This window comes from Grammomys surdaster, unplaced genomic scaffold (genome assembly GCF_004785775.1).
Source record: "Grammomys surdaster isolate TR1022 unplaced genomic scaffold, NIH_TR_1.0 243, whole genome shotgun sequence".
NCBI lineage: Eukaryota > Metazoa > Chordata > Mammalia > Rodentia > Muridae > Grammomys > Grammomys surdaster.
The window spans coordinates 1,502,061-1,527,209 of NW_021604688.1; the positions used below are offsets into that span (position 1 = coordinate 1,502,061).

Consider the following 25,149-nt stretch of genomic DNA (forward strand, 5'->3'; position numbering starts at 1 on the left):
CCTGGGGCCTCTGGCAATTTTTAGTCTGTGCTCTACCAGAAACTGGGCTGCCTTTCACTGTCCTAGTGGCTCAGTTCAGGAAGAGCACATGCTGCTCTTTTAGAGGACCTGAGTTTGGTTCCCAGCACCTCACATGGCTCACAACTGCCTGTAACTGTATCTCCAGGAGACCTGACACCTCCCTCTGATGCCTCTGCACTCACATGCACAAACTCCCCCACCCCCATCCCACTATACAAAATACACCTTTAAAAATACTTTACACAGAAGGCAAAATATCGAAGGAAGTTACCCCACTTTCCAAACTCGCCCCCTAAAAGTAATACTCTCACAGCAGAAGCCATACCCCCAACCCTGGTGTATGCTGGAAAACCGCAGGAAGAACGTGTCATTAATCCTGAGGTTTTAGGATGGAGAGCTGGATGGGAAGGTAGAGATGGATGTCTTCAGTGATGTGTGACAGCAGATGACAGAGATTGAGAAGCCTGGGGAGACACACAGGGAAGTACAGTTAATGCAAACGTGGGTAGGAATAAGAAGATCACTTATGGAGAAAAAAGAGGCTGACTGGAGGGGGCGCAGCAGTTAGAAACAAAATTGATTCGCTCAAGGCAGACAAAGTGCCTAGCTGTATTCAGCCTGATCTGGGAAGATTCCTGTTCATATCTTCCAGGCAGTTGGGTGGTTTTATAAAAATTATTTTTGATTAAGTTTTTACTATATGTGTCAAATTTAAAATATACTCCCAGCTCTTGGAAGATAAATCAGGAGTTCAGGTCATACTCAGCTGCATATCAAGTTGGAGGCTAGCCTGAGCTATGTGAAATCCCATCTCATAAAACTTATTTCCCATGAGTGTAGCTCAGTAAGAGCTCTCCACTAGCATGCATAAGTCCCTGGTTTCTACACTAGTCCACCAAAGAAAAAAGAAAAAAAAATCTACTTCCCCTCCAAGACATAGCCAACTGTATCTTAATTCTACAATATTCCTAAAGGGTGAGCACTGTCCTATTCTCCATTTTACAGATAAGAAAACTGAGGCCCCTAGTGGAGGAGGACGTACTTAATCCTGCTGCAACTTAATATCCAAGGGTGGGGTGGTAGCCAAGGGAGGGACTTCTCCTTGAGGAGAAGGGGAGGGGGTAATGAAGGGAGAGATTTGTGAGTGTGGGACTGGGAAGAGAGAAGTGGGGCGGGCAGGAGGGGGAGTCCTGTGGCAAGAATATAAAGTGAATAAATAAAAAAAAGGAAAAAGGAGAAGAGAGGAGAGGAGAGGAGAGGAGAGGAGAGGAGAGGAGAGGAGAGGAGAGGAGAGGAGAGGAGAGGAGAGGAGAGGAGAGGAAACTGAGGCTCAGGGAGGCTGAGCAGCTAGCCAGTATAATACCCTTGTGTGTGCTGAAATTAGAACTTGGTTCCATGACACCAGGCCACCTGCCTCCTGTCCATACCACAGCTCCTTCAAAAGGACATTGTCATTAAATGTTTTCATATAAATTATAAAGCTTTTAACTTGAGGCATTTTTCTGTTTTTTATGTTAGATACACTCTGACCTTGCAGAAGAAAAAGGGATAAAGATCACCTACAAGTACACGGGGAAAGGAATTACACAGCCGCCATTTGGTATCTTCGTCTTCGATAGAAACACGGGAGACCTGAACGTCACCAGCATTCTTGACCGGGAAGAAACACCGTTTTTTCTGGTAAGAAGGAACAATTGTATCTTTATTTATAGTTCTTCTCTGGTGATAATGATTTGTTTTATGGTTATAAAACAATTATATAGCAATTGATTTGCTGTAGCAAATTTGTTAATGTTCATGTCACAATTTAGCTGACAGGCTATGCCTTGGACTCCAGAGGAAACAACCTGGAGAAGCCCTTAGAACTACGCATCAAAGTTCTGGACATCAATGACAACGAGCCAGTGTTCACCCAGGAGGTCTTTGTTGGGTCCATTGAGGAATTGAGTGCAGCACGTAAGAGTGTATTTCTTCTTTTAGCTCTTTGTGTTGGTGTGTGTGCACTTGTCCATGTGTGCACCACTTGCATCCAGGTGCAGATGGGGGCCAAAACAGGGCATCAGATCCCCTGAAACTAGTTACAGGCACTTGTAAGCCGCCATCTGTCAGCTCCTTGCCAGCAGGTCCAGGCAAGAGGAGAGAGATCCTGGTCCCACCAGGTCTCTCCAGGGCTGAGCGGAATGGTGAGTGTTGACAGCCCAAAAGAAACACACCAGGCCAGGAGTCTTGTCGAAGCAGGAACTCAACTTTAATGCATCAGCCTCTCACTTATATAAACTCAGAGCATAGGGAGGAGGAGTTTTGGTGGAGTGAGATGACTTAGTGGGCAGGGAAGGGTGAAGGAGAGTATGGGGTGACTGACAGGGCCAATGGCAAAGCTCTAGATCAGCAACAGTAGGGCAGAAGCAGGGCCACACATGTCTTGTTGAGTCACCCCCCGGTACAGAAGACAGGTCTCAAAACTCAAGACAGGTCTCAAAACTCGAGCCAAGTTTAGGCTCTCCCACAAGGCCAGAGAAACTCGAGCCAGGCTCGGGTTTGCCCACAAGGCCCAAACCAGGGCAGAAATGGGGTCCAACAACCACCTGATCCATGGATGCTAGGAACCAATCCTGATTCCTCTGCAAAAGTAGCCAGTGCCCTTAACCACTAAGCCATCTCTCTAAGCCAAAATAAGTTTCCTTTCTTTTCTTTTTTGGCTGTGGGGATATACAACCAGATCATTTATTCCTCATATACAGAAACACAAAATTCTATTTTTAGAAAAGGTTGTTACTCACTGGAAGTGTGACAATAATGAACCCCTTACTCCAGGCTCAGGCCTCTTTTATTACTGTAAAATGATGTCCTGAAAAATCATGATCTTTCAGAGAAGATGGTGGACTGGAACACTGTTGTGTTAAGGTCTCCATAGCAACTATTCAAGCCTGCACTATAAAGGGAAGTTGGCTGTAGACACTATGCAAAATGAACAGGGCTGTGTTCCAGTAAAACTTTATGAGCAAAAATAAGCAGCCTCCTGGTTTTGGGTTACTGTGGGGTGTCAGTGACCTCTGATTTATATTATTTTTTCTGTATGCTGACAACATTGCTCAATGCAGCAATCTAAGGCACAAAAGACAGATTTCTCTTTAATGATAATAAGAAAGTATAGCTGTACTTCTCCTAATTTGTTTGCACCTGAATAAGCATCCAGGGGCATGAGTGGTTCTCAGTCTTGGCTATTAGATCCAAACTGTGGCCCTGATATGGTGATTTTCCATTTATTTCTACTTTTTATGTTTTTCCCTACTATTTTCATGCATGGAAGCAGAGAACAACCTGTGAGGTTCAGTTCTCTTGTCCCATCCTATGGTCCCAAGGACCAATCTCAGTTCAGCAGACTTGGCAACAAGTACCTTTACCCCCTGACATCTCTTTTTTGATAGTGGTATAGTGAAATTCTGATAAGAACCTCAGATCCTTGCAGGAAACAGCTGGAAAAAAAAAAAAAACAGAAACCGATTTGTAAGAGCACTTACCTCCGATACCTTTGTTCCTAATGGCAGATACACTTGTGATGAAAATCACCGCTACGGATGCAGATGATCCCGAGACACTAAATGCTAAAGTCTCCTACAGAATTGTCTCTCAGGAGCCTGCAAATAATCCAGTGTTCTACCTAAATAAAGACACGGGGGAGATCTATACAACCAGTTTTATTTTGGACAGAGAGGTAAGTTAATGTCACCTGTCACCCTCTTTCTTAACCCTCTCTAGTTTCTCACTCCCTCAATTTTTATGTTCTAATTTTAATTTGCTCTGTATTCCTCACTCATGGAATAACTCAGACTTATCATGTAGTGATGTGATGCCCAGTATGACAGTTACTAGCAACGTATGCTATCGAGCTCTTAAAATGTGAGCAGCCTAAATAGAGGTGCATTGTGTTCATATTGAAATGGGACTAGCACCAGATTGGGAAAACTTGGCATGAAGACTACAATTTTGCCATATGACTCACACATGGAGCATGGCCCAGCCATTGGAAGACAGAAGCAGAAAACTCTCCACAAGCTCAAGGCCAGCCTGTTCTATGTAGGCAGTTCCAGGTTATCCTTAGCTACATAGTGAAACTCACTTCCAAAATAAACACCTGGCATGATAGCACAGGCTGTTAATCCCAACATTCTGGAGGCGGAGCTGCTGGACATCCATGAGATTGAGGCCAACCTGGCCTCCAAACTAGGAGTTCCAGGCCAGCCAGGGCTACATAGTGAGACTTAGTCTCAAAAACAAAAAGCAGACCTAAAAAGTTCATAATAGAGAAAAGTGTTGTTTTAAATCTTAAAAAAAAAAAGAAAGAAAGAAAGAAAAAAGAAAAGAATATTGAGAATTTGAGTAGTTTCCTAGAAAGATTATTCTCTCAAACATTGCATTTTGATTTCAATTTTTTTAGCTTTATGTATATTGATGTTTTACTTACATATGTGTCTGGCACTACATATACACCTGGTCAGAAGAGGGTGTCCGATCCCCTGGGACAGCAGTTACAAGACAGCTGTGAGCTGCTCTGTGGGTGCTGGAAATCAAACCTGAGTCCTCTGAGAAAGCTTCCGGTACTCCTAACCATTGAGCCATCTTCTCAATCCCTAATTCTAATGTTCTAATCAAAGGGGAAATAGAGAATCTTTAAGTGCCACATACACAAGAACGTTTATAGTTTAACAAGAAGTTCTATAGTTTATAGAAAGGTAATGTATTGGAGATCCTGAGGGTACTGCAGCGTTATCAGATGTAAATTTTAAGCAGGTGTGTTGTGTCATGTTTTGGAACCAGTTGTTCACACGGGAAGGACCTCAGCCAACATTCCTATTGAGGTGTTTGTGAAATTTAAGAATATGGCCAATGACACCTAACTTCTGTGGCATGCTTTCACATAAAACTGGAGTGGGAATGAATTCCTTTGAGCAAGCTGCTGCCTCTGGAGTGTGGCCATTGAGCTGATATTCATGGCTGACACTTATCGGGCACTTACCTGGAGTATCTTGTAAACAAGATACACATTGAAACCCTGTGAGGCACACCAGCTCTTACTCCCGTCTTACACTTAAGGAAACTGAGGCTCTAAGGGGTTAAGCAAGTGTCCAGCCGAGAGCTTCAGAGACACAGCTCCCATTCATACACGGAGTGGTTCTGTCCACATGGACTCTCCCTCACTGATGTGGCTGCTAAGACCCTCAAATCCCAGACACACTAGTGTAGCCCTAGCCAGGAGGGCACATATATGAAAAGGGTCCCTCTCACTACTGTCCTGCCTTGTGCTGTGCTGTGCTGTAGTTTTTATGTTTTCTCATATAGCTAAGGTAGACCAGGAACCTCTGTCTCTCCTGCTTCCTCCTCCAGAAAAGGGTACATTATTTTTGGTTTGAGATTTTTTTTAAGTGCTTTGAGTGGCATTTTTTACATTTCAGGGCATCTGTGAGACATGTTTCTAGTCTGGACCCCCAGCCAAGTCTTTCTGACTTAGCGTTTAACTTAGATAAAAAGTATAAGAGCAAAACAGAAGCAACCATGCACCTCCAGGGCAGAGCAAACTGAAGCACGCACAATCAACTCATCTCCTAAGACTATCCCCGGTGATGCAGTTGAGGGCTATCAAAATCTCCCCACGCTTGTTCTGCCCCTCTGTAAAAGCTCTGACTGTGTATAAATATAAGTAGCATCTCCACACCAGTAGTTGATGACCACAGGGTTACTTATGAACGAACTAGACTGAAATCCATTTCCTAAAGATAAAGTGAACGAAAACCCAAACAGCCTCCTCAGGAGCTATTAATATCCACCTCAGATGGGTCTTCTTCATTTTTTCTTGTTCTTCAGGAATACAGCAGCTATTCCTTGACAGTGGAAGCAAGAGATGGTAACGGGCAGATAACAGACAAACCAGTGCAACAAGCTCAAGTTCAGATTCGTATTTTGGATGTCAATGACAATATACCTGTGGTGGAAAATGAAATGGTAACTCCATTTATAGTAGATTTACTATTTCTTGAATCTCAACTAAAAATATACTATTGCATTACTAAAAGCTGTGTTTGTGTTCTGCAGTACGAGGGGACGGTGGAAGAAAACCAGGTCAATGTAGAAGTCATGCGGATCAAAGTGACCGATGCAGATGAAGTGGGCTCCGATAACTGGCTAGCAAACTTCACATTTGCGTCGGGAAATGAAGGGGGCTATTTCCACATTGAGACTGACACGCAGACTAATGAAGGGATCGTGACCCTTGTCAAGGTAAGTTGTGAGTGTCCACCACCAGGGTGGGACAGTGGCTATAGGAGAGACTAACATGTTTTGAGCGCCATACTCTCATGGGTGCTTTACACATCAACTGGTACCAACGTTGCTCAGGATCAGGAGCATCCTTCCTAGTGCAAGTCATATGGAAAGAAGCAATCACTACAGCCAGATCAGGAACTCAGATCCCAGGCACACACCTTGTATTGCACACTTCCAGGCAGCGTGAACTCGATGGGCCAGGGCTCAATCACTTGTCTCTCAGAGAAAAATCTATCATGTAAGGGCTGCAGTTTGAAAGAAACTGCTCTTCTGTGCTTCCTGGTTATCAGTGAAGGCAAACATGAATTAACTAGTCATACTGAACATATGAAATTCAGGGAATAGCTCAGTGGTAGATGGCTTGCCTAGCATTTGTGAGGCTGTGGGTTCAATCCCCAGTTAAGTTAATAAGTTAAAACTTGGTTGGATACGGTGACTTGTACCTATAATCCCAGCACTTTAAGGAAGGACTGTGGAAAGTTCAAGAGCAGCATAGGCTATACTGTAAGTTCCAGGCCAGCCTGGGTTATAAAGTAAGAACCTATCTTAGAGAGAGAGAGAAAGAGAGGGGGGGAGAGGGAGAGGGAGAGAGAGACAGAGAAAGGGAGGGAGGGAAGGAAGGAGGGAGGGAGGGAGGGAGGGAGGGAGGGAGGGAGGGAAGGAAGGAAGGAAGGAAGGAGGGAGAATGTGGATATATTCAGCTCTCAAAACCTCCACAGAGCTTTTTAAACAAAAATCCTAAAACAGCTTTGTCTGTGTAACAAAATAAGGAGTAACATTAATATACTGTAATTGACTATTATACTTACCTAGCTTTAAAATTAAAAGCAACATCTTTTAAATACTATTTCATTAAGCTGCAGATAAAAATTACCTGCAAATTTGTGTCTCTCAACTTACGTGTGTGTTTACTCATATGAATATATATATTATAGAATATGTATGGTATATATAATATATACTGGGTAAATCTAAAAGTATCATGTGAGGTTAATGCGTAAATAGAAAAAAAGCTAGCTTGAGGTTTCAGTCCTCCCCTTAATAATAAGCTACAATATGCATTTAAATGGCCTTCTTAAAAGTAAAAGAGGGCTGGAGAGATGGCTCCGAGGTTAAGAGCATTGACTGCTCTTCCAGAGGTCCTGAGTTCAATTCCCAGCAACCACATGGTGGCTCATAACCATCTGCAATGGGATTTGGTGCCCTCCTCTGGTGTGTCTAAAGACAGCTAAGTGCACCCATAGAAATAAAATAAATACATTTAAAAAAAAAAGCAAAGGTAAAAACATTATCCCAAGTTTAAAGGGAAGACAGGTTTTTATGACTTGAAGAAATTAGAAATAGGACCAGAGACCTAACAAACCCGTTATATAGAAATAAACACAATTTCAAACCGTCAGTTGTAGGTCCCACCAGTGGCAAAAGCCAATGGACCCATGTTTTAGCAGGAGCAGATGAATTATATACAGACAACCCCAGGTGGGAAAGCAGAATTCACATGCACATGGAAAGAAACAGTTGATAAATAACAGACAATCTAATCATCTACAAAAAAGAGATACAGTTACATGCACCAAGAGAGGTGTAGAGGAAAAGACTGAACTTGGCTGGAGATGATGCTCAGTCGGCAGACTGCTTGCCCGCCATGCATGGCCCAGGTCATGTGGTCAGTGCTGCCAGCACCATAGTAACCAGATGCAGTGGTGAGACACAGGAAGGAGAATCAGGAGTTGAAGGTCATCCTTGGCTACATAGTCAGTGTGAAGCTAGCCTGGGCTAAGTGAGATTCTGTGTCAAAGACCAACATGTTTTAAGTAAAATTATTATTATAGAAAAGCAACAGATTGAGAAAATTACAAATGTGATGTCTTGAAAATTGTAGAGAACCTTGGAGTCTGCTCAAGATACCACAAGTTGAAGTTCTCAGCACAAAGATTTATTTGCTCCAGGGGAACGAAGGGCAGGGAATAAGAGACAAGGACAGGAAAGAGGACTAGGGAGAAGAGGAGGGAACAAGGGAGAAGGGGTTAGGAGACAGAGGACAGCCTCTGGACAGAGAGGAGACAGACATGGCCCATAGGCAAATGTCAGTTTATAAAGGTAAAAGGGGAAATCCCATGTTAGGATTTTAATTTTAACTCCCACAGTAGGCGTTTGATTTTAATTGGACATGTTAATTAAGTGAGCCAACAGAGGTTTTGATTGCTGGACTTCAATATTTTGATAACTGGACCTTGGTAGTCAGCTTGGGCGGAGGAAATGGAAATTTCCAAGTAAAGGAATGGACCTTGGGGACTGGTGTTTGGTTCGGACAGAGACTAGGGACTAAGGTGCATGTTTTACATATCAAAGCAGACCTGGCCTCCAGGTTCTCTCAGCATCCTTTGGTGACCTACCCTGCCTTCAGCCTTGAACTTTCCAGCCCTGTGGCTGGGCTCGCCTTCCACCAGAGGCTCCTTTGTATATGATCCAGACATTTTGGCCTCTTGTAAGTGGCCCTTCTCCTCTTCCTCCTCCTCCTCCTCCTCCTCCTCCTCCTCCTCCTCCTCCTCCTCTTCCTCCTCCTCCTCCTCCTCTTCCTCCCCCTCCCCCTCCCTCTCCCCCTTCTCTTCCTCCTTCTCTTCCTTCTTCTTCTCCTTTTCTTCTTCCTCTTCATCCTTCTTTTTCATCTCTTCCTCCTCTTCCTTCCTCTTCTCTTCTGTCGCACTCTTTCTCTCTTTCTCTCTCCCTTCCCCACCCCCCTCTTGGCAGCTCCCAATGGCTTGCTTAGTCTGCTTTCTTATAGAACCCAAGACCAGTAGCCCAGGAATGGCACCACACACTGTGGACTGGGCCTCTCCCATCAATCACTAATTAAGAAAGGCTCTTTCTGCTTTCTACAGCCCAATCTCATGGACGCATTTTCTTAATTGAGGCTCCATCCTCTCAGATTACTTTAGCTTGTGTCAAGTTGACATAAACTCTCCAGCCCAGGACCATGTACTCACTCCATAGCCCCATTTATCAAAAACAAACTCATGGAATATATTATTGAATAATACTCTTCATTAAATGCCTATTAATTTCTCCTTTGAAAAAAATCACCTTTGCTTGTTAAAAATAAATATGCTTCTGAAAATAACTGTGACCTTTTACCAAAATAAACTGAAAGTACTTGCTTATTGGTCATGGTGATTCTGGCCACTTAAGGAGCATGTGAGGAGGAGAGGCAAAAAGATAATGAAATGTTCAAGGCCAGTACATCGTGAGTTCCAGGCCAAGGAAGACCTTCATGTTTTTGTCCCCAAAATAGTAATAATTATAAGGGCCAGAGGTGGTCAATGACTCAAGGAGAGTGTTTTTTTGCACGTGTGAATGCGCAGAGACTGTGACAGCATATGCAAAGACTGTGCATGCTGAAGCCAAGCAACTTCCCAACATGGAGGGGGAAAGGTCAGTACAAAGCCCTACCCCACACTGAGGAGCTATCGGCATCTGACGGCTGCTAGAAGGGGGTAAATCAATTTTCTTTAATGGTGTGATGCCTAGTATATTGACCCGGTATCGTGACCTCATGACCAGAATAGCTGAACAGCAAGCACTGGGCTCTATGGGTTGAGAGAGAGAAGAACAGAGTAAGAAGAAAGTGGGCATGCATCTGTGAGGAGTTGTGAGATGGGGTTGAAATTGGCCAAAGTGAAAAATAAAAAGAGTGTGTGTGTGTGTGTGTGTGTGTGTGTGTGTGTGTCTGTCTGTCTGTGTGTCTATGTTTTGTGCATGTGTGTGTGTGTGTCTTTTGTGTGTCTGTCTGTGTCTTGTGTGTCTATCTGTCTGTCTGTGTGTCTGCATGTCTATATCTTGTGTGTGTGTCTCTATGTGTCTATGTTTTATGTGTGTGTGTTTCTGTTTATGTCTTGTGTGCCTGTCTGTCTGTCTATGTGGTGTGTGTCTGCATGTGTGTATCCTTGTACACATCTGTCTGTGTCTGTGTGTGTGTCTTATCTGTGGGTGTCTGTGTGTGCTCATGTACTCTGGCTTCCCAGCATTAACTCTGGCTTTGTTTCTCCAGGAAGTGGACTATGAAGAAATGAAGAAGCTGGACTTGAGCATCCTTGTCACTAACAAAGCAGCTTTCCACAAGTCCATTCTGAGCAAGTACAAGGCTACGCCCATTCCCATCACTGTCAAGGTCAAGAACGTGGTTGAAGGCATTAATTTCAAGAGCAGCATAGTGTCTGTTCGAGCTAGTGAGGCAATGGATAGATCTAGCCTCAGCCGGTCAATTGGGAAATTTCAAGTTTTTGATGAAGACACTGGACAAGCAGCTAAAGTAACGTAAGACATAGTTGTGAGTGTATTTCTGGGTTTTGATTACCTTATGTGCCTGTTTTATGAAATGACTGTCTTTAAAACTCACAACAAAATCTAAGCAGCTCATTCCTTCACACCCCAGAATTACTTTGCCAAAGGTCTGAGAAACCAGTTTCTCAAAATTGAGCTTGTTGTTGAAGAGAGGAGGGAGGTGGAGGGCATCCATCCTGATAGCCATCCCTCAACTCCTCAGACCCTCAGACCCTCGACCTCTCGGCCCCTCTGCCCCTCATGTGGAGGCTGGGCTGGTTACCTCTGAGTCAGCTCTGGTAGAGAGGACTGAAAACCATCTCAGAAAATAACTGTAAAATTCCCTGACTTCCCAGCATACTAGGGGGTGAGGAAGTAGCAGATAAGATTAGCCATCTGCTCAGGATGCTGGCGCATGCTTATAATCCAGTACTGAGGAGGCTAAGGCAGGGGAATTCTGAAATCCTGGCCAACTTGAGCTACACAGTGAGACAGTGTCTCAAATAAGTGAATGAAGAGAAAGTCTTGCTACAAATGCCACTTTACAAACACAATTTTTAAAATTGTTTTACATGTTCCAATATGAAGAAGTCATTTTATGTACAAATCTATGTTGAATGTTTTGTATCTGTATTTAAGCCACTTTATTTAGTTCAAGAAGGGGTGAGCTTTTTTGTGTGTGCACTTGACTGTATGTCTGTGCACCACATGAATTCACAAGCCCACAGAGATTAGAAGAGGGTGCGGAACTCCCTGAACCTAGAGTTACAGGCAGTTGTAAGCTGACCTATGATGCTGAGAACCAAAGCCAGATCCCCTCCTAGGTCACTAAGCACTCGTAACCACTGAGCCATCTTTCCAGACCCTGTGAGCTTGGGTGTGTATTGATCACAGCAGCCATTTCTTAAAAGATTTGTTAAGAACTGAGTGGATGCTGCCAGTGTGCTAAAAGGATTTCCTTGTGTCCAGTCTACAGTGATAGTGTACACTGGCATACTTCAAAATTTTCAAAGTGAATCTCTGTCTTAGCTCTAGGGTTTCACTATGAGAAGAACCTAACACAAAGCTGATTTTATGTAGTTATTTGGGTTGAGTTATTTGGCTGCTGAGACAATAGCTTTGGAGGACTTTCTGTTCAGTGCCAAAGATGCTGTCTTGCTCATCTGTCCTTATGCCTGTGTCCCTGGGTGTTGGTGTCCCATAAAACACCCCATCTAAAACTAGGGCCCACTGTGGTAGACAGGGAAAGCCAGAGAAAGGTCCCAGCTGTCTGTTCCCATTTCTGTCTGATCCTCCATTAGTGGAATCTATCAGCCGTAGAAGAGATAACTCTTTCCTAATTTAATATTAATAAGTATCTTCCACTGTTGCCTGAAATCTCCTTGTAACCATCTTTTACTGATGCTACCTGTGGGGCCAAGCTGCTCCTCCCAGGTGGATGGTCTCTACTTTCAGCCTCCATGGCTCTCTCTGCCTGATAGGAGACCACAGGTCTCTAACTGAGACCACAGAATGAGTGATTCTGTGCAATTTCTCACTACATGGACTGAGAAGCTTGTATGTTCTGATAGCAACCTAGTTGAAAATGGCTTCCTGATTTTTTTTTTTAAAATCTTGTGGCTATTTTTATCAGGGCCTATGACTATCATCAAAATGGTATGTGTTCTTTGAACGGTGATAAGCTGTTTCTTCCTCAAAACAGTCTTATTTCCTTTCTTTAGCATGCAATTATAAAATGTTAGAAAGGGAGCACCCTTGACCATGGCTCACACATGGGCGTCTTCATAGGTTCTGGGAGACACAGCTAACTTAGATCATTTAGTGAAGTCTTCATAAGAACTCATGTGTTTGGCTTGTGTTTGTATTTTTATTTGCCAAACTCAATACTACTCACTGCAGTACTAGTAAGAGCATGTTCTCTCTGCTGTTTGATTTTCCCCACTTTCAGAGAAAAAATCCAGGAGTTCAGTGATTTCATTTTTAATAAATTCTACTTGAAAGTCATCATTCCTGACACTATACAATATTTCAAAATGTTGAATTCCTTCCATTTAAGTCAACCACTTAATTTTTCAAGTTATTTTTACATACTGGCAATATCTCAATAGACTATATAGCATAAGCCTACCCTACCTGCCTTGTGACATTCAAACCCAGTGTGTATAACAAGGCCATATGTACTGGGATAAAAGTTAAGTTTGAAAGAGGTACAGATGTTAGTTCCAATGTATCCAGAATTAAAAATGAATTTGATGTTTGCTTTGTAACAGATATGTAAAGGTGCAAGACACTGACAACTGGGTCTCTGTGGACTCCAACACTTCAGAGATTAAGCTTGTAAAGATTCCTGACTTTGAATCTAGACATGTCCAAAATGGTACCTACACTGTAAAGGTTGTGGCTATATCCAAAGGTAAGTTTAATAAACAGAGGGTTTTCTGGTTAAATGCATTTAGATTTTATCTTCCACCACCAGAAGTGTTTGTTCTGACTGTATAAATGGCTCTCTCGTCAGTGGGCCTGCACATTTTTGCTTATTTAGTGACTGATAGGAACCCGAGAGCCAGCTGTGGGAGATATCCTCTGTGCTTAGCACCCACTCCTTATCTGATTGGCTTCTGTACTGAAACTGTGTCCATGGTCAGTGATACACTCAGAAGTCTGAACTCTCTCCTGCTTGGTTTCAAGATCATCCTCAAAAAACCATCACTGGCACCGTCATTATCACTGTTGAAGACATCAATGACAATTGTCCCATACTGGTGGACTCAGTACGGAGTGTCTGTGAGGATGAACCATACGTGAACGTCACTGCAGAGGATTTGGATGGACCCCAGAACAGTGGACCATTCAGCTTCTCTATCATTGACCAGCCTCCTGGAACGGCACAGAAGTGGAAAATAATGCACCAGGAGAGTAAGTACATCAACATCTAAATAGTAAGCGTGATAGATACCTAAGAGTTTATGACAAAGGCTGACTGTTCTCTCAAATGCTATTTCCAGTATATTTTTAGGCCAAGCATAATGGCACACTATGAAAAATCCCAGTCCTGGGAGGCAGAACAGTGAGCCCTCCATGAGAGCTCTGTGAGTTCAAGGCCAGATTCATCTATATCAGGAGCCCCAGCCCCACTAGAGCTACACAGTGAGACCCTGTATCAAAAACAGTAGTCATGATGACAATGTAGACCATGTGTCTTCTCTCAAATCATACTTCAGTGCATCCCCAATGTAGTCTTTAAGAGGGAAATAAAATGAGGGTCTGAACTCTAAACCTAAAGTAGTTCCTTAGTTCCTCATATAGACCTGTGGAAAGTAAAGATGGTCTGGCTTGTCTTAAGGAGGTGGAGTTTTCTCCAAGTATCCTTTCAAGTGCTTCTGTCTTAACAAGCTGAAGAAACTAGAGCCTTACTGTGTACAGCAATTATACATTTGTGAAGTGCATTCATAACAATCCTGTTTAAAATCACATTTATTGAGCATGTACTGTGTGCCACGCCCTCTGCATACACTATCTCATTTAATCCTTGCTCAGTAACATTATTTCCTGATGGTGGACTAGGATGCTGGCCTAACTGGGTGTAACAACTTGTTGAAAGGCACAAAACTAGTTTGTGGTAGAGACAATCTGGTAAAGGGTCTGAAACACGTGCTAACCTGATGCTGGTAGACACAGTCAAATGCTTGTATCTTGACCATGTCCTCTTGATGTGATCTTTTGGGTGTACTTAGGAAAGTCTCAAATACAGAAAATTCTACCCACAAGACTATTTAGCAAGTAGTGTACATTTGAGAAAAGATTACAACACAGTTATCAGTAACTATCTATAGCTTACCTTAAAATAATTCAGAGAAAGGTTTTGTTTGGTTTTTCTGCTATTTGTTAATATTGATTGATTTGGTTTCGGTTTTTTGGTTTGTTTTTTGTTTTTTGTTGTTGTTGTTGTTGTTGTTGTTGTTGTTGTTTTAATACAGGCATACAAATGTTCTCACAATCCTACTACTTAGGAGGCAAAGGCGAGGGGATTGTTTTGAGATTAGCCTTTACTACACATCAAGTTCCAAACTAGCCTGGTCTCCATAGCAAGGCCCTGTCTCAGAGAAACAATGTCAGCAGGAAAACCCAGTGGGTAAGAGAAGGTCCTTGCTGCCAAATCTGATTAGTGATTCCGCACCCAGGACCTGCCTGTAACCTCCACAAGCTGACCATGGTGCTGGAACACACAGAGAGAGCCGAGTCCACACTAAATAAACAAATGGAACTTTCTTATTTTGCAATATGACTTCAACAATTCCTTTATTGTTTTGGGGTTGTCGTTGTCATTGTTGTTTCTATTTGCTTGGTTTTGAGACAGGATCTTCCTCTGTTGCCTGTTCAGGCCTCAAACTCTGCTGTTGTCCTGCTTCAACTTCCAGGTGCTAATGTCTTACTTTGTCTTTTTTCGTGTGTCTCTCACTGTATTAAAAATGCGTGTTTAAATAACATGAAATGCCATTACCAAACTTTTTAACAAAAGAAACAAAACAGTAGGTATATAGAGAGAAGGTACTGTCACAAAAGAAAAGACCAAAATAAAAATAAGATGGGCTTATCCTGAAAATTATCAAAATTGGGGGTAACATCAGGCAGTTTCTGCTACATTTAAAAACTACTTTGATAGCTTCTTTTTTAATAATTGGTAATACAAATGTCCATGTTATTCACAGAAATGTCATCACATTCCCACTTACTGGAACGTGTGGTGATTGTTCCTAGCATTTGGTGGACCACACCCATTAGCTAATCTAATCATCGTGAAAGTTGCGTCCAACCCCTACCCTCTGCTAGTTAATCTTTTGAAATCTGTGGACACATTTTTTGGTGAGCACAGAGAGTGAGCACCAGGAAGAGCTGGGGAGAAATGAAGCTTCCACCTAAGGCCACATTAAGACCCATTCCATAGATTAATTTCTCTTCCCTCAGTGTTTATTCTCTTGCGTCTCCTCTCTGGCAGGTACCAGTGTGCTGCTGCAGCAAAGCGAGCGGAAGCTCGGGAGGAGTGAGATTCCCTTCCTCATTTCCGACAGCCAGGGCTTCAGCTGCCCGGAGAGGCAGGTCCTGCAGCTCACCGTGTGCGAGTGTCTGAAGGGCGGGGGCTGTGCGGCTGTGCTGTACCACAACTACGTCGGCCTGGGCCCCGCCGCCATCGCGCTCATGATTCTGGCGCTGCTGCTCCTGCTCTGTAAGTCTGTGTTCCCAGGGCCTTGCGTAGTGTTAATAGGTCTTCAAAAAGGACTTGCCACGCATATGCCGCGTGGATATAAGGTTGTTTTTACAAACACAGTTTATTCCAATCCAACCGTGCTTGGCACACTCAATTCATTGCATCTCAATTCGGTGGCTGCTCGGCTTGCCTCTGGCCAGCACCCACTGCAATCAACCCTTTCCTAAGCACACACACAGACACACACAAAAGTGTGGTTTGGTTCGGTTCGGTTCAGTTCTGTTCAGTTCGATTTGTTGGGATGGGGCTGTAGAGACAAGGTTTCACTCTGTAGCTCAGACTGGCCTCAAACTCACAACAATCCTGCTTCAGCCTCCCAAACATGGGAGAATTGCTAAGTACTAGGGAGAATCACAGGCATGTGCCTCCATTCTTGGCTGCTTTTGATCACTCTGATACATATCTTTTTTCTTTTTTTTTTTTTTTAGACAGTAGACTTATCAAAAAAAAAAAAAAATGGAGACACTGGTTTAAATGATCTCATCTAGTCACAGTGTTCTGCTTGGGGGCCAGAGACAGGCTGTCTGTCATAAGGAAGACCTCTGAGCCAGAGGACTCTGTCTGCCTCTGGGCTTGGGTGTAATTCAGCTGAAGCAAGATTGGAAAGGTTGGATTAGAGTGAAAAAGACAGAAAACATAAAAATGAAGCTTCAAATATGTGAAGAGTGGCTTTGAGAACTCAGATGTGAATTCTAGTTGACGTGGGTTTAGCTACTAAATGGACCTCTGACTCCACTTTGCTTTGTACAGTGGTGCCACTCATGTTGCTGATATGCCACTGTGGAGAGGGTGCCAAAGGCTTCACCCCCATTCCTGGGACCATAGAGATGCTGCATCCTTGGAATAATGAAGGGGCACCCCCTGAAGACAAGGTCAGTTTTCAGACAGTGATGTGATCTCCTACCGGTCTGATTTTACTGGGGGACATGGGGAATTTGAACAGTCTCGCTCTGTAACTCAGACTAGGCTTGAACTCAAAGCAATCCTCCTGCCTTGAACTCCCAAGTGTAGAGATTACAGCTGTGAACCATCAGCTTCTTTTATGAGTGTCTTACTTAGAGGGTGTCAGCAAAAGTTTTTGTCATGAGAGACTGACACAGCTATTAAGTTGTGAAATATAGACATCAAGAGTTGGCACTCAGCTTTTAAAGTCCTTGGCATCTGGGAAGGGACAGTGTCTGTAGGACTGAGCCCGACATCTGTAGGATCTGACAGTGTCACAATTAAATCGAGGGGCCCAACTGGTGTCCACTGCAAAACTGACCACGTGCTTGCTGGTGAGGAAAAGGCCCAATCCCTTGCAAGGTCACAGGAGCCTGTCTTGATGTTGCAGTGTGACGATGAAGACAGAGCACTAGTCATGCACATGTCTATCCGGCAGTAGTCATCAGATCACGTACGCATGCCTTTCTTAAACAACAGGTTCAAGCAATAGCATATTCTCGTGCTTGCCAGAGCGGAGTGGAAAGGCTTTGGCTGTACTGTGGTATGTCCTGTGCTAGTGAGAACGCAGACCAGAAGTCAGAAGGTGATCCTAGCTATGTAGAGCAAAGGACAGGGAATGCACCCCATTATTAAATGGTCCTTTCAATGCCAGGTTGGATTCACTTCCATTCTCAGTATAGTCAACTGACAGAGGAAAACTCCAACTCCCAAGGTGCTTATGAAGTTATTACTACAGCCAAACAAACAAACAAAAAAAACTGACAAAGCGAATTAAGGAAGAAAAGGCTTATTGCGTGAGAGATACAATCTATCATGGAAGGAAGGCTTGGTAGCATAATTGTTAAGAAGCTGGTCACTTTACGAGAGCAGACAGGGGGTGGTGTCAGGCTATAAAACCCCTGCAGCAAGCCACTCCCTTTAGTGGAGCTCCACCTCCTAATGGTTCCACACTCTTCCAAATCATCCCACCAACTGAGGACCAAGTGGTCAAACACACGAGCCTATGCGGGCATTCCATGTTCAAAGTGCAATACAACCCTATAACCCCAGTAGTTAGGAGACTAATGGAAAACAATCACAGATTCAGACCAGTCTAGACTACACAGTGAGATTTACTCTCAAACAACTAAACAAACAGATAAAAATAACTGGGTAAATGTGGGTGGTGCTGGATCGATCAGCATGGAGGTCCTTCAGCATGGAGGTCCTTCAGCACGTGCCCCACTCTACCCTCTTCCTGCCCCTCCACAGATGTTTCCTCCCAGACACTAGCTCCTATCCTCACACTAGAGCAAGCAGCTAAGACATTATGAGCTGGCTCTGTAAGCACATATTCTACAAGGTGTAGATAGCACTTCTTGGTCCTCTTTGGTCGGAAGGCAAGAGACTCTACCTTGTAGCAGTGGAAGATTGGAAGTACACTCCTTATTTTGAATGGCTGTATGTCCAGCTGAAATTTCAGTTTTGTAACTGTCACACAAGACCCTAAAGAAGAGGCAGGTGCCATTGGTTCTGGTTAAGAGGGTAAACCAAGACCACATAACGAAATCTGGGCCTTGCGTCCTCTGGTCGTGGTCAACTCTAAAGCAGGAGGGAGAAACCCTTTACAAGGCTCCAGTAGATGTGTCCCCTCCTGGCTGTTTTCCTAATTTGCTTAGGAGGAAATAGCTCACCTCTCATTCCATCCACTTAGCTCACATCTTCCTGCTAAGTACACTGATCGTCCCTTTGTCCTTCAGATTCATTTCTGAGCTGTGTTCTCCCCTAGGTGGTGCCATCGCTTCTAGTGACTGACCATGTCGCGAGCTCAGCGAGAGGCGGCGCCGTAGGAGGCGCGATGCTCAAGGAAGGCACCGTGAAAGGCAGTAGCTCAGCTTCCGTTATCAAAGGGCAGCATGAGCTGTCTGAGGTTGACGCAAAATGGGAAGAGCACAGAAGCCTCCTCACTATTAGGGACACTCACCATGCAGGGACAGCAGGAGCCGTCGCTGTCGATGGAACCATAAGGACAACAAGAGCCACGGGGGCTTCCAGAGACGTGAGTGGGGCTCGAGGAGGAAATGTTGCCGTGAATGAGGAATTCTTAAGAAGTTACTTCACAGAGGTAAGCACTGGTTTCTATGAATGGTGAGGAGGGAGACGTTTATATCAAAATGTGAGATTCTAGATTACTAAGTGGGCTTTTGTTAGGGATACAGTTAGTGGGGAAGTTTTATGGTGTGTTTTGATTTGTTTTGTTTTCTGAGTTGTGTTTGCAGGCGATGAGAGAGTTGGGACCCATTGAAATAGCCAGTGGCAGGCTCAGTTACTCGGTGCTAACAACTGGCCCCATAGTCTGCGTAGTTCTTATCTTCATGTTTCTAACCTGTCGGTTTGCTCCTGCTCTGCTCCATGTCATATTCATTGTAAGATGCACACTGAGAGCACATTGACCCAGGGAAGCTGCCATCCTGTGGCCCAGGAGAAATGACAGTGGCAGAACCAGGCATCGGCTCGGGTGGCTACGTGTCTCCTTGCTGGGACTAAGCACCTGACAAACACATCTTTTTTTCCTCTTTTTAAAAATATTTATTTATTTTATTTATGTGAGTATATTGTAGCTGTCTTCAGACACACCAGAAGAAAGCATCAGATCCCATTACAGATGGTTGCGAGCCACCATGTGGTTGCTAGGAATTGAACTCAGGATCTCTGGAAGGGCAGCCAGTGCTCTTAACCCCTGAGCCATCTCCTCAGCCCCTGACAAACACATCTTAAGGAGGGAAGATGTATTTGGGCTCATGGTTTGAGAAGTTAATGACAGACCATCATGGTGCAGAAGGCGTGGTAATGGACACATGAGACTAGTCAAATTTGTCGTCATGCAGGAAGCAGAGAGAGATGAAAGCTGCCTCTCAGCTCGTTCCCTTTGCTCTCCTTTTTATTTGGTTGAGAACCCCAGCCCTTGGAATGGTGCACCCACACTTAGGATGATGACTCTGCCCTCCCAGTTCAAACCTCTTTGAAAACTGCCTCAAAGACACACCTAGAGGTGTTCCGCCAAGGCAATTCTAAATCCACTCAAGAGAGTAATAAAGATTAATCATCACAGGCTCTTCTAGACTCTACCCCCTTCACAACTGCATTTCCTTGGTCAAAGAAAGTCATGTGACTATGGTAAGTGACCATGGGTCCGAAAATACAGCCCCTCTGAGGAATAAACACACGAAGGAAGACAGAGATCATAGTCTAAAACACTCAGGCTAATAAATCCACTTGCATTTTTGTTTGGGGGGGGGTTGTTTGTTTTAATTGATTTTATGTGTATGGGTGTTTTGCCTGCATGTGTGTCTGAGTGCTGTGTGTCTGCATTTCCAGTAGTGGCCAGAAGAGAGGGCCAGAACCCTGGGACTGGAGGTACATGTGTTTGTGTACTGCCATCAGGGTGCTGGGAATCAAACCTGGGTCTTCTGAAGAGCAGCAACTGCTCTCGAGCACTAAGCCATAGCTCTAGCTCCACATTTTTGTAATTTATATAATAAACTTGTGACTCTGAAGGGAATTCACACACACACACACACACACATGAATCCATTAAAAAGTGACACAAAAGATGATTCTATGTCATGGCTTGAGATTAGCAATAGAAAACAGGACTAGAGATAAGCATTTCACCTAAACAAAATTTATCCCAGAATATTGTTCATTACCAGACAGAACCAAAAGTATTTATTTTATTTCAGAATGGAAACTAGTTAATTCATGTAGAAACGTAACACTCCTACAGATGTTGGTTCTTTATGACAGGAATCCAAAGCCTTAAAGCAAAAGCTGCTAGAGAAATAGACAAATCCACAGTTATAGTCAGACGTTGAAAGAAGCAGGCAGGAAATCAGCAAGGCTGTAGGAGAAACAGCAGCATTGTCAGCTGGCTGGATCTGGTTGACATGGTAGGACGCTAGGTACCACAACAATCTAAATAGGTCTGGTAGCATTGCAGGATAAGTACTTTAACTCAAAAAAGGAGCTTAAGGCTCTATATTCAATTTCCAACCCCACACATACCACAAATAAAGAGAACTGGAATTTCAAAGCTATCATAAGACTGTCCAAAGAATCAATGGCTGGAAGTAGAGACACATATATGTAATCGTAGCACATGAAAGGCTGAGGCAAGGGGATCCAGGAGTTCAAGGTTATCCTCAGCTGCATATAGAATTTGAGGCTAGCCTGGGATACATAAAATCACATCTCAAAGAGAGTAGAAGTTTTCAAGCGTATCCATTGTGTATATGGATTTCCACCAATTAGCGTTTGGCATTATTTTCCATTTGTTTTTTTCCATTTTTGTCCCTCACTCACATAAACACGTGTGTGCCTAGAATGCAGTGTGCATATTCTCTATTACACACAGTACAGCCAGCAAGATAAGAAACTTAAAGTTAGTACAATGTACATTTCTGTTTAGACACTGATCAGTTCTATAATAATGAAAGCCTTGTAAAGCAATTACGTTTTCTATTCGGTGTCTAATTGGGTTACTAAAACACTATTCACTTTTAATCTGAAGTTGTACTCCACCCTTTTTTCAATCTTTCATGTTAGTATTTTGTGAGATGACAAACCAACTATGACGTAGGATGGCTTCAATGTGCTTCTGTCATGTTTTCTCATAATTAGACTCAATTTCTTTTCAGTTTATGCATTATATCAATAAATATCAAGCCTGATGTTAAGTGAACTTGTCTGGAAATGACCTGTCTCCGTTCTTATTTTTGTTTAGAAAGCAGCTTCCTACGCTGGGGAAGATGACCTGCACATGGCCAAAGACTGCCTTCTCATTTACTCCCAGGAAGACACGGACTCTCTCCGAGGCTCCGTCGGGTGTTGCAGTTTTATCGAGGGAGAGCTGGATGATCTGTTCGTAGATGACCTGGGGCTTAAATTCAAGACCCTAGCTGAAGTTTGCTTAGGTCGAAAGATCGATATGGATATTGACCAGAGGCAAAAGCCGGTCAGAGAAGCAAGCATGAACGCAGCTCCTGGCTCACACTACGAGCAAGTGACAGCCAACTCAGAGAGCACATACTCCTCTAACAGTGGCTTCCAAGCCCCCAAACCTCTGCATGGAGCACACACAGAGAAAGTCACACAGGAAATTGTCACTGAAAGCTCTGTGTCTTCCAGGCAGAGTCAGCAGGTAGTACCGCCACCTGATCCTGTGGCTTCTGGTAATATTATAGTGACAGAAACTTCCTATGCCACAGGCTCAGCAGTGCCACCCAGCACTGTGATCCTGCCTCCTAGACAGCCACAGAGCCTTATTGTGACAGAGAGGGTGTACGCTCCAGCCTCCACCTTGGTGGGTCAGCATTATACCAATGAAGAAAATGTCCTTGTTACGGAACGAGTGATCCAACCTAATGGTGGCCTCCCTAAGCCCCTTGAGGTCACCCAGCATCTGACAGATGCACAGTATGTGATGGTGAGGGAAAGAGAGAGCGTCCTCGCTCCCAGCTTAGGCGTGCAGCCCACTGTGGCAATGCCCACTGTGGCAGCGGGAGGACAGAATGTCACCGTGACAGAGAGAATACTGACCCCTGCTTCCAGTCTGCAATCCAGTTACCAGATTCCCAGTGAAACCTCCATCAAGGCTAGGAAGACCGTGCTCTCTAGTGTGGGAGGCATGGGCTCCCTTCCCCATTTAGAAGTAGAGGAATCTGGTCATCCCAATTCTACTATAACCACATCTTCCACCAGGGTCACCAAGCATAGCACCGTGCAACATTCTTACTCTTAAAGAGAAGCCAGCTGCAGTCTGATCCAGAGCTTAACTAGCTTCCACTGGGTGTGTGTTTCCATGCCCCTGTTATATGAGCCACACAAAGACTTGCACGTTGAAAGAACTCATTGACATGCCAAAGACTCGGTGCCTCAGGTGGGGCTGTATTTCAGAAATGCTCTGTCATACTGGGGGATAGAGTTAAGATGCTGGTTCCTAAGTGCCTTTTAATGCGCTGTGCAAGCAATACTCACAAACAGGACACGTAAAATTGGCTTCCAAGAACTTGCCAAATTAAAGCACAGTTTCTACTAGTTCATCTGGTCCAGAAAGATAGGTCTGTGCACAATGCATTTGTATTCAGCAGGGTCCACCCCTTGTATTACAGAACCACACAGGTTATAGGTACCAAATAGCACATCTACCCAGGGACACATCTCCACTTTAAGCCTTCAACTTCAGTTTCTGGTTCACTTCAACACTGGGACCCTTGAATACAACCGAGACCAGAAAAAAGAATGAGAAAACACTGGAGCCCTTTTTAATTGTGTAAAGTTGACAGAATTTTACAGCATCCTCAGGATGAGAATACATATTGTGTATTTTTCTGCACATAACATGTCCTGTGAACTTAAAAAATGACTTCATGTTTCTCCTCGTTTATCAGAGGTCATGAAAATGTTGAACATTTCAAATTAGTTTTATAATCCATCATAGCCAAGTGTGGTGGTGCATGCTTTTAGTCCAGAACTCAAGAGGCAGGCAAATCTCTCCAGGATCTAGGCCAACCTAGTCTATATAAAGAGTTCAAGGACAGCCAGGGCTACATAAAAAAACCCTGTCTCAAAACAAAACAAATAAATAACAACAACAAATGCTAGTAATAATCCAGGATAAGATTCCTACTTAACTTTTCTGTAACGTGATGGTAGTCTATGAAGAAAAAGCTCATCAGATATTTGTCTCTTAGCTACAAGTCAGTGCACTTAGAGTTGGACAAATGACCAACTGGTTGAGAGCACACTGCTCTTGCCGAGAACCTTCGGTTTCTGACATCCAGGTACTTAAGCTCACAACCACCTCTAATTCCAACTCAGGGGATCTTGTGCCCTCTAATGGGCTCCAAAGACATTGCACTCACACAGTTGGGTGTAGTTTGTGAGCTGCCATTGACTGCCTTCCATCCTCAGTGCCTCTCACAGGGCCCAAGCCAGTATCTATGGGTCAAGAGAAGTTCCACAAACCACTCTTTTACAATTACTCAAATATCAAGAAGGCTCAGTAGTTCCATAGTTCTGAATTATGACCTTTACCACCTTGACAGCTAAAAGACTGGTCATGACTTGATATACATGAAGTAAACATTTTATCATAAAACCCTTGACTAACTGGCTTAATCTCATTCAACTTCCTTGTCTTGTTTCTTTGAGTAAGCTGTTGTTCGGATTGTGCAAAACACCAATGGAAAGTATTATATAATAAACCTCTGCTTTTAAAAAATAGTTTTAAAACCTATACATGTATCAGTAATAATTTATATCCATGTCTCCCATCTTTAAAAGACAATGTTGAAAACCATCATATTTCTGGATATTTTGCTAGGAAAGTGAAATTCTACACTTATATTTTTGTAGACTTTTTTAAAAATGTTGTTTACATGCATTGTGTTATGAAAAAATGTTATACGGTGCACCCTAACTGTGATGCATGAAGTGATTTTATGCATGGCTGGCTATGTGGGGCAGAGGTCACCTTATTCCTATGATCTGGAATTGTTTACTTTCTACAAAGTAAGCTTTTGGGAATTTTGCTTTAATTTTCTTTGTAACTGATGTTATTTTACAAAGTGTGCAGATGGAATTATACTACTGTGTGAAGTTATAAATATATCCCATGTGAAAAAAAAAAAAAAACACCTAAAACTCAATCTTGAGCTCCCTCTGTGGGTGGGTTTGGGGCCCCACTTCTCTTTGTGCAGGGTATGATCTTCCTTGTTCCCAAAAGGGTGATTTGCATTAGTTTTTACATTTGTTCCTTGGGAGGATTGCATTTGTGTGTGTATCTATGTAAAATATTTTAATAAAAAGGCCACTTTCCTTTAGAATGACCACTCTCCATGTCTTCCTACTGACATTTTACAGATTGTTACTGTGTGGCAAAAAGAACTTCCTGAAGGCAGATGTTTCTTGGGCTTTGTTATTTAATATGGTCTGCTTTGCTGGCCCAGCCAGCCTCTTTGAAAGAACATTGCTAAGAAGGGTAGTTACCTTGAATAGTGACATTGAATAGTTGTACATCCAGTGGTTTAAATGCTGTGCTCTTGACATGGAATGGAAATCTATCCCAATCGACCCAGGATTAACTGAAAATGTGGTAAATCAGACATGTAGTTAATATGCCCGGCCCACCTAATATTGTAATACATTTCCGAGCAAATGCATGTCACTCTGGCAGTACCCTGCAGTTGAATCCTCTAAGTTTGTGACTGGTCATATTATTTATCTAAATTAAATTT

At 43.3% G+C, this 25,149-nt stretch overlaps 1 protein-coding gene across 1 annotated transcript in view; it reads left to right on the top strand.

The window, feature by feature from the left end:
- The window catches only part of Dsg2 (desmoglein 2), a 43,536-nt gene extending 18,795 nt beyond the window's left edge, over positions 1-24,741 (top strand). The window contains exons 4-15 of the mRNA XM_028774846.1: positions 1,540-1,701; positions 1,833-1,977; positions 3,570-3,736; positions 5,884-6,021; positions 6,112-6,297; positions 10,391-10,656; positions 12,933-13,075; positions 13,351-13,578; positions 15,659-15,886; positions 16,679-16,800; positions 18,642-18,977; positions 21,636-24,741. Of these exons, the coding sequence (XP_028630679.1) occupies positions 1,540-1,701; positions 1,833-1,977; positions 3,570-3,736; positions 5,884-6,021; positions 6,112-6,297; positions 10,391-10,656; positions 12,933-13,075; positions 13,351-13,578; positions 15,659-15,886; positions 16,679-16,800; positions 18,642-18,977; positions 21,636-22,652 (3,138 nt within the window). The 3' untranslated portion in view covers positions 22,653-24,741. The remainder of the gene's footprint in view (positions 1-1,539; positions 1,702-1,832; positions 1,978-3,569; positions 3,737-5,883; positions 6,022-6,111; positions 6,298-10,390; positions 10,657-12,932; positions 13,076-13,350; positions 13,579-15,658; positions 15,887-16,678; positions 16,801-18,641; positions 18,978-21,635) is intronic.
- The last annotated feature ends 408 nt before the right edge of the window (positions 24,742-25,149 follow it).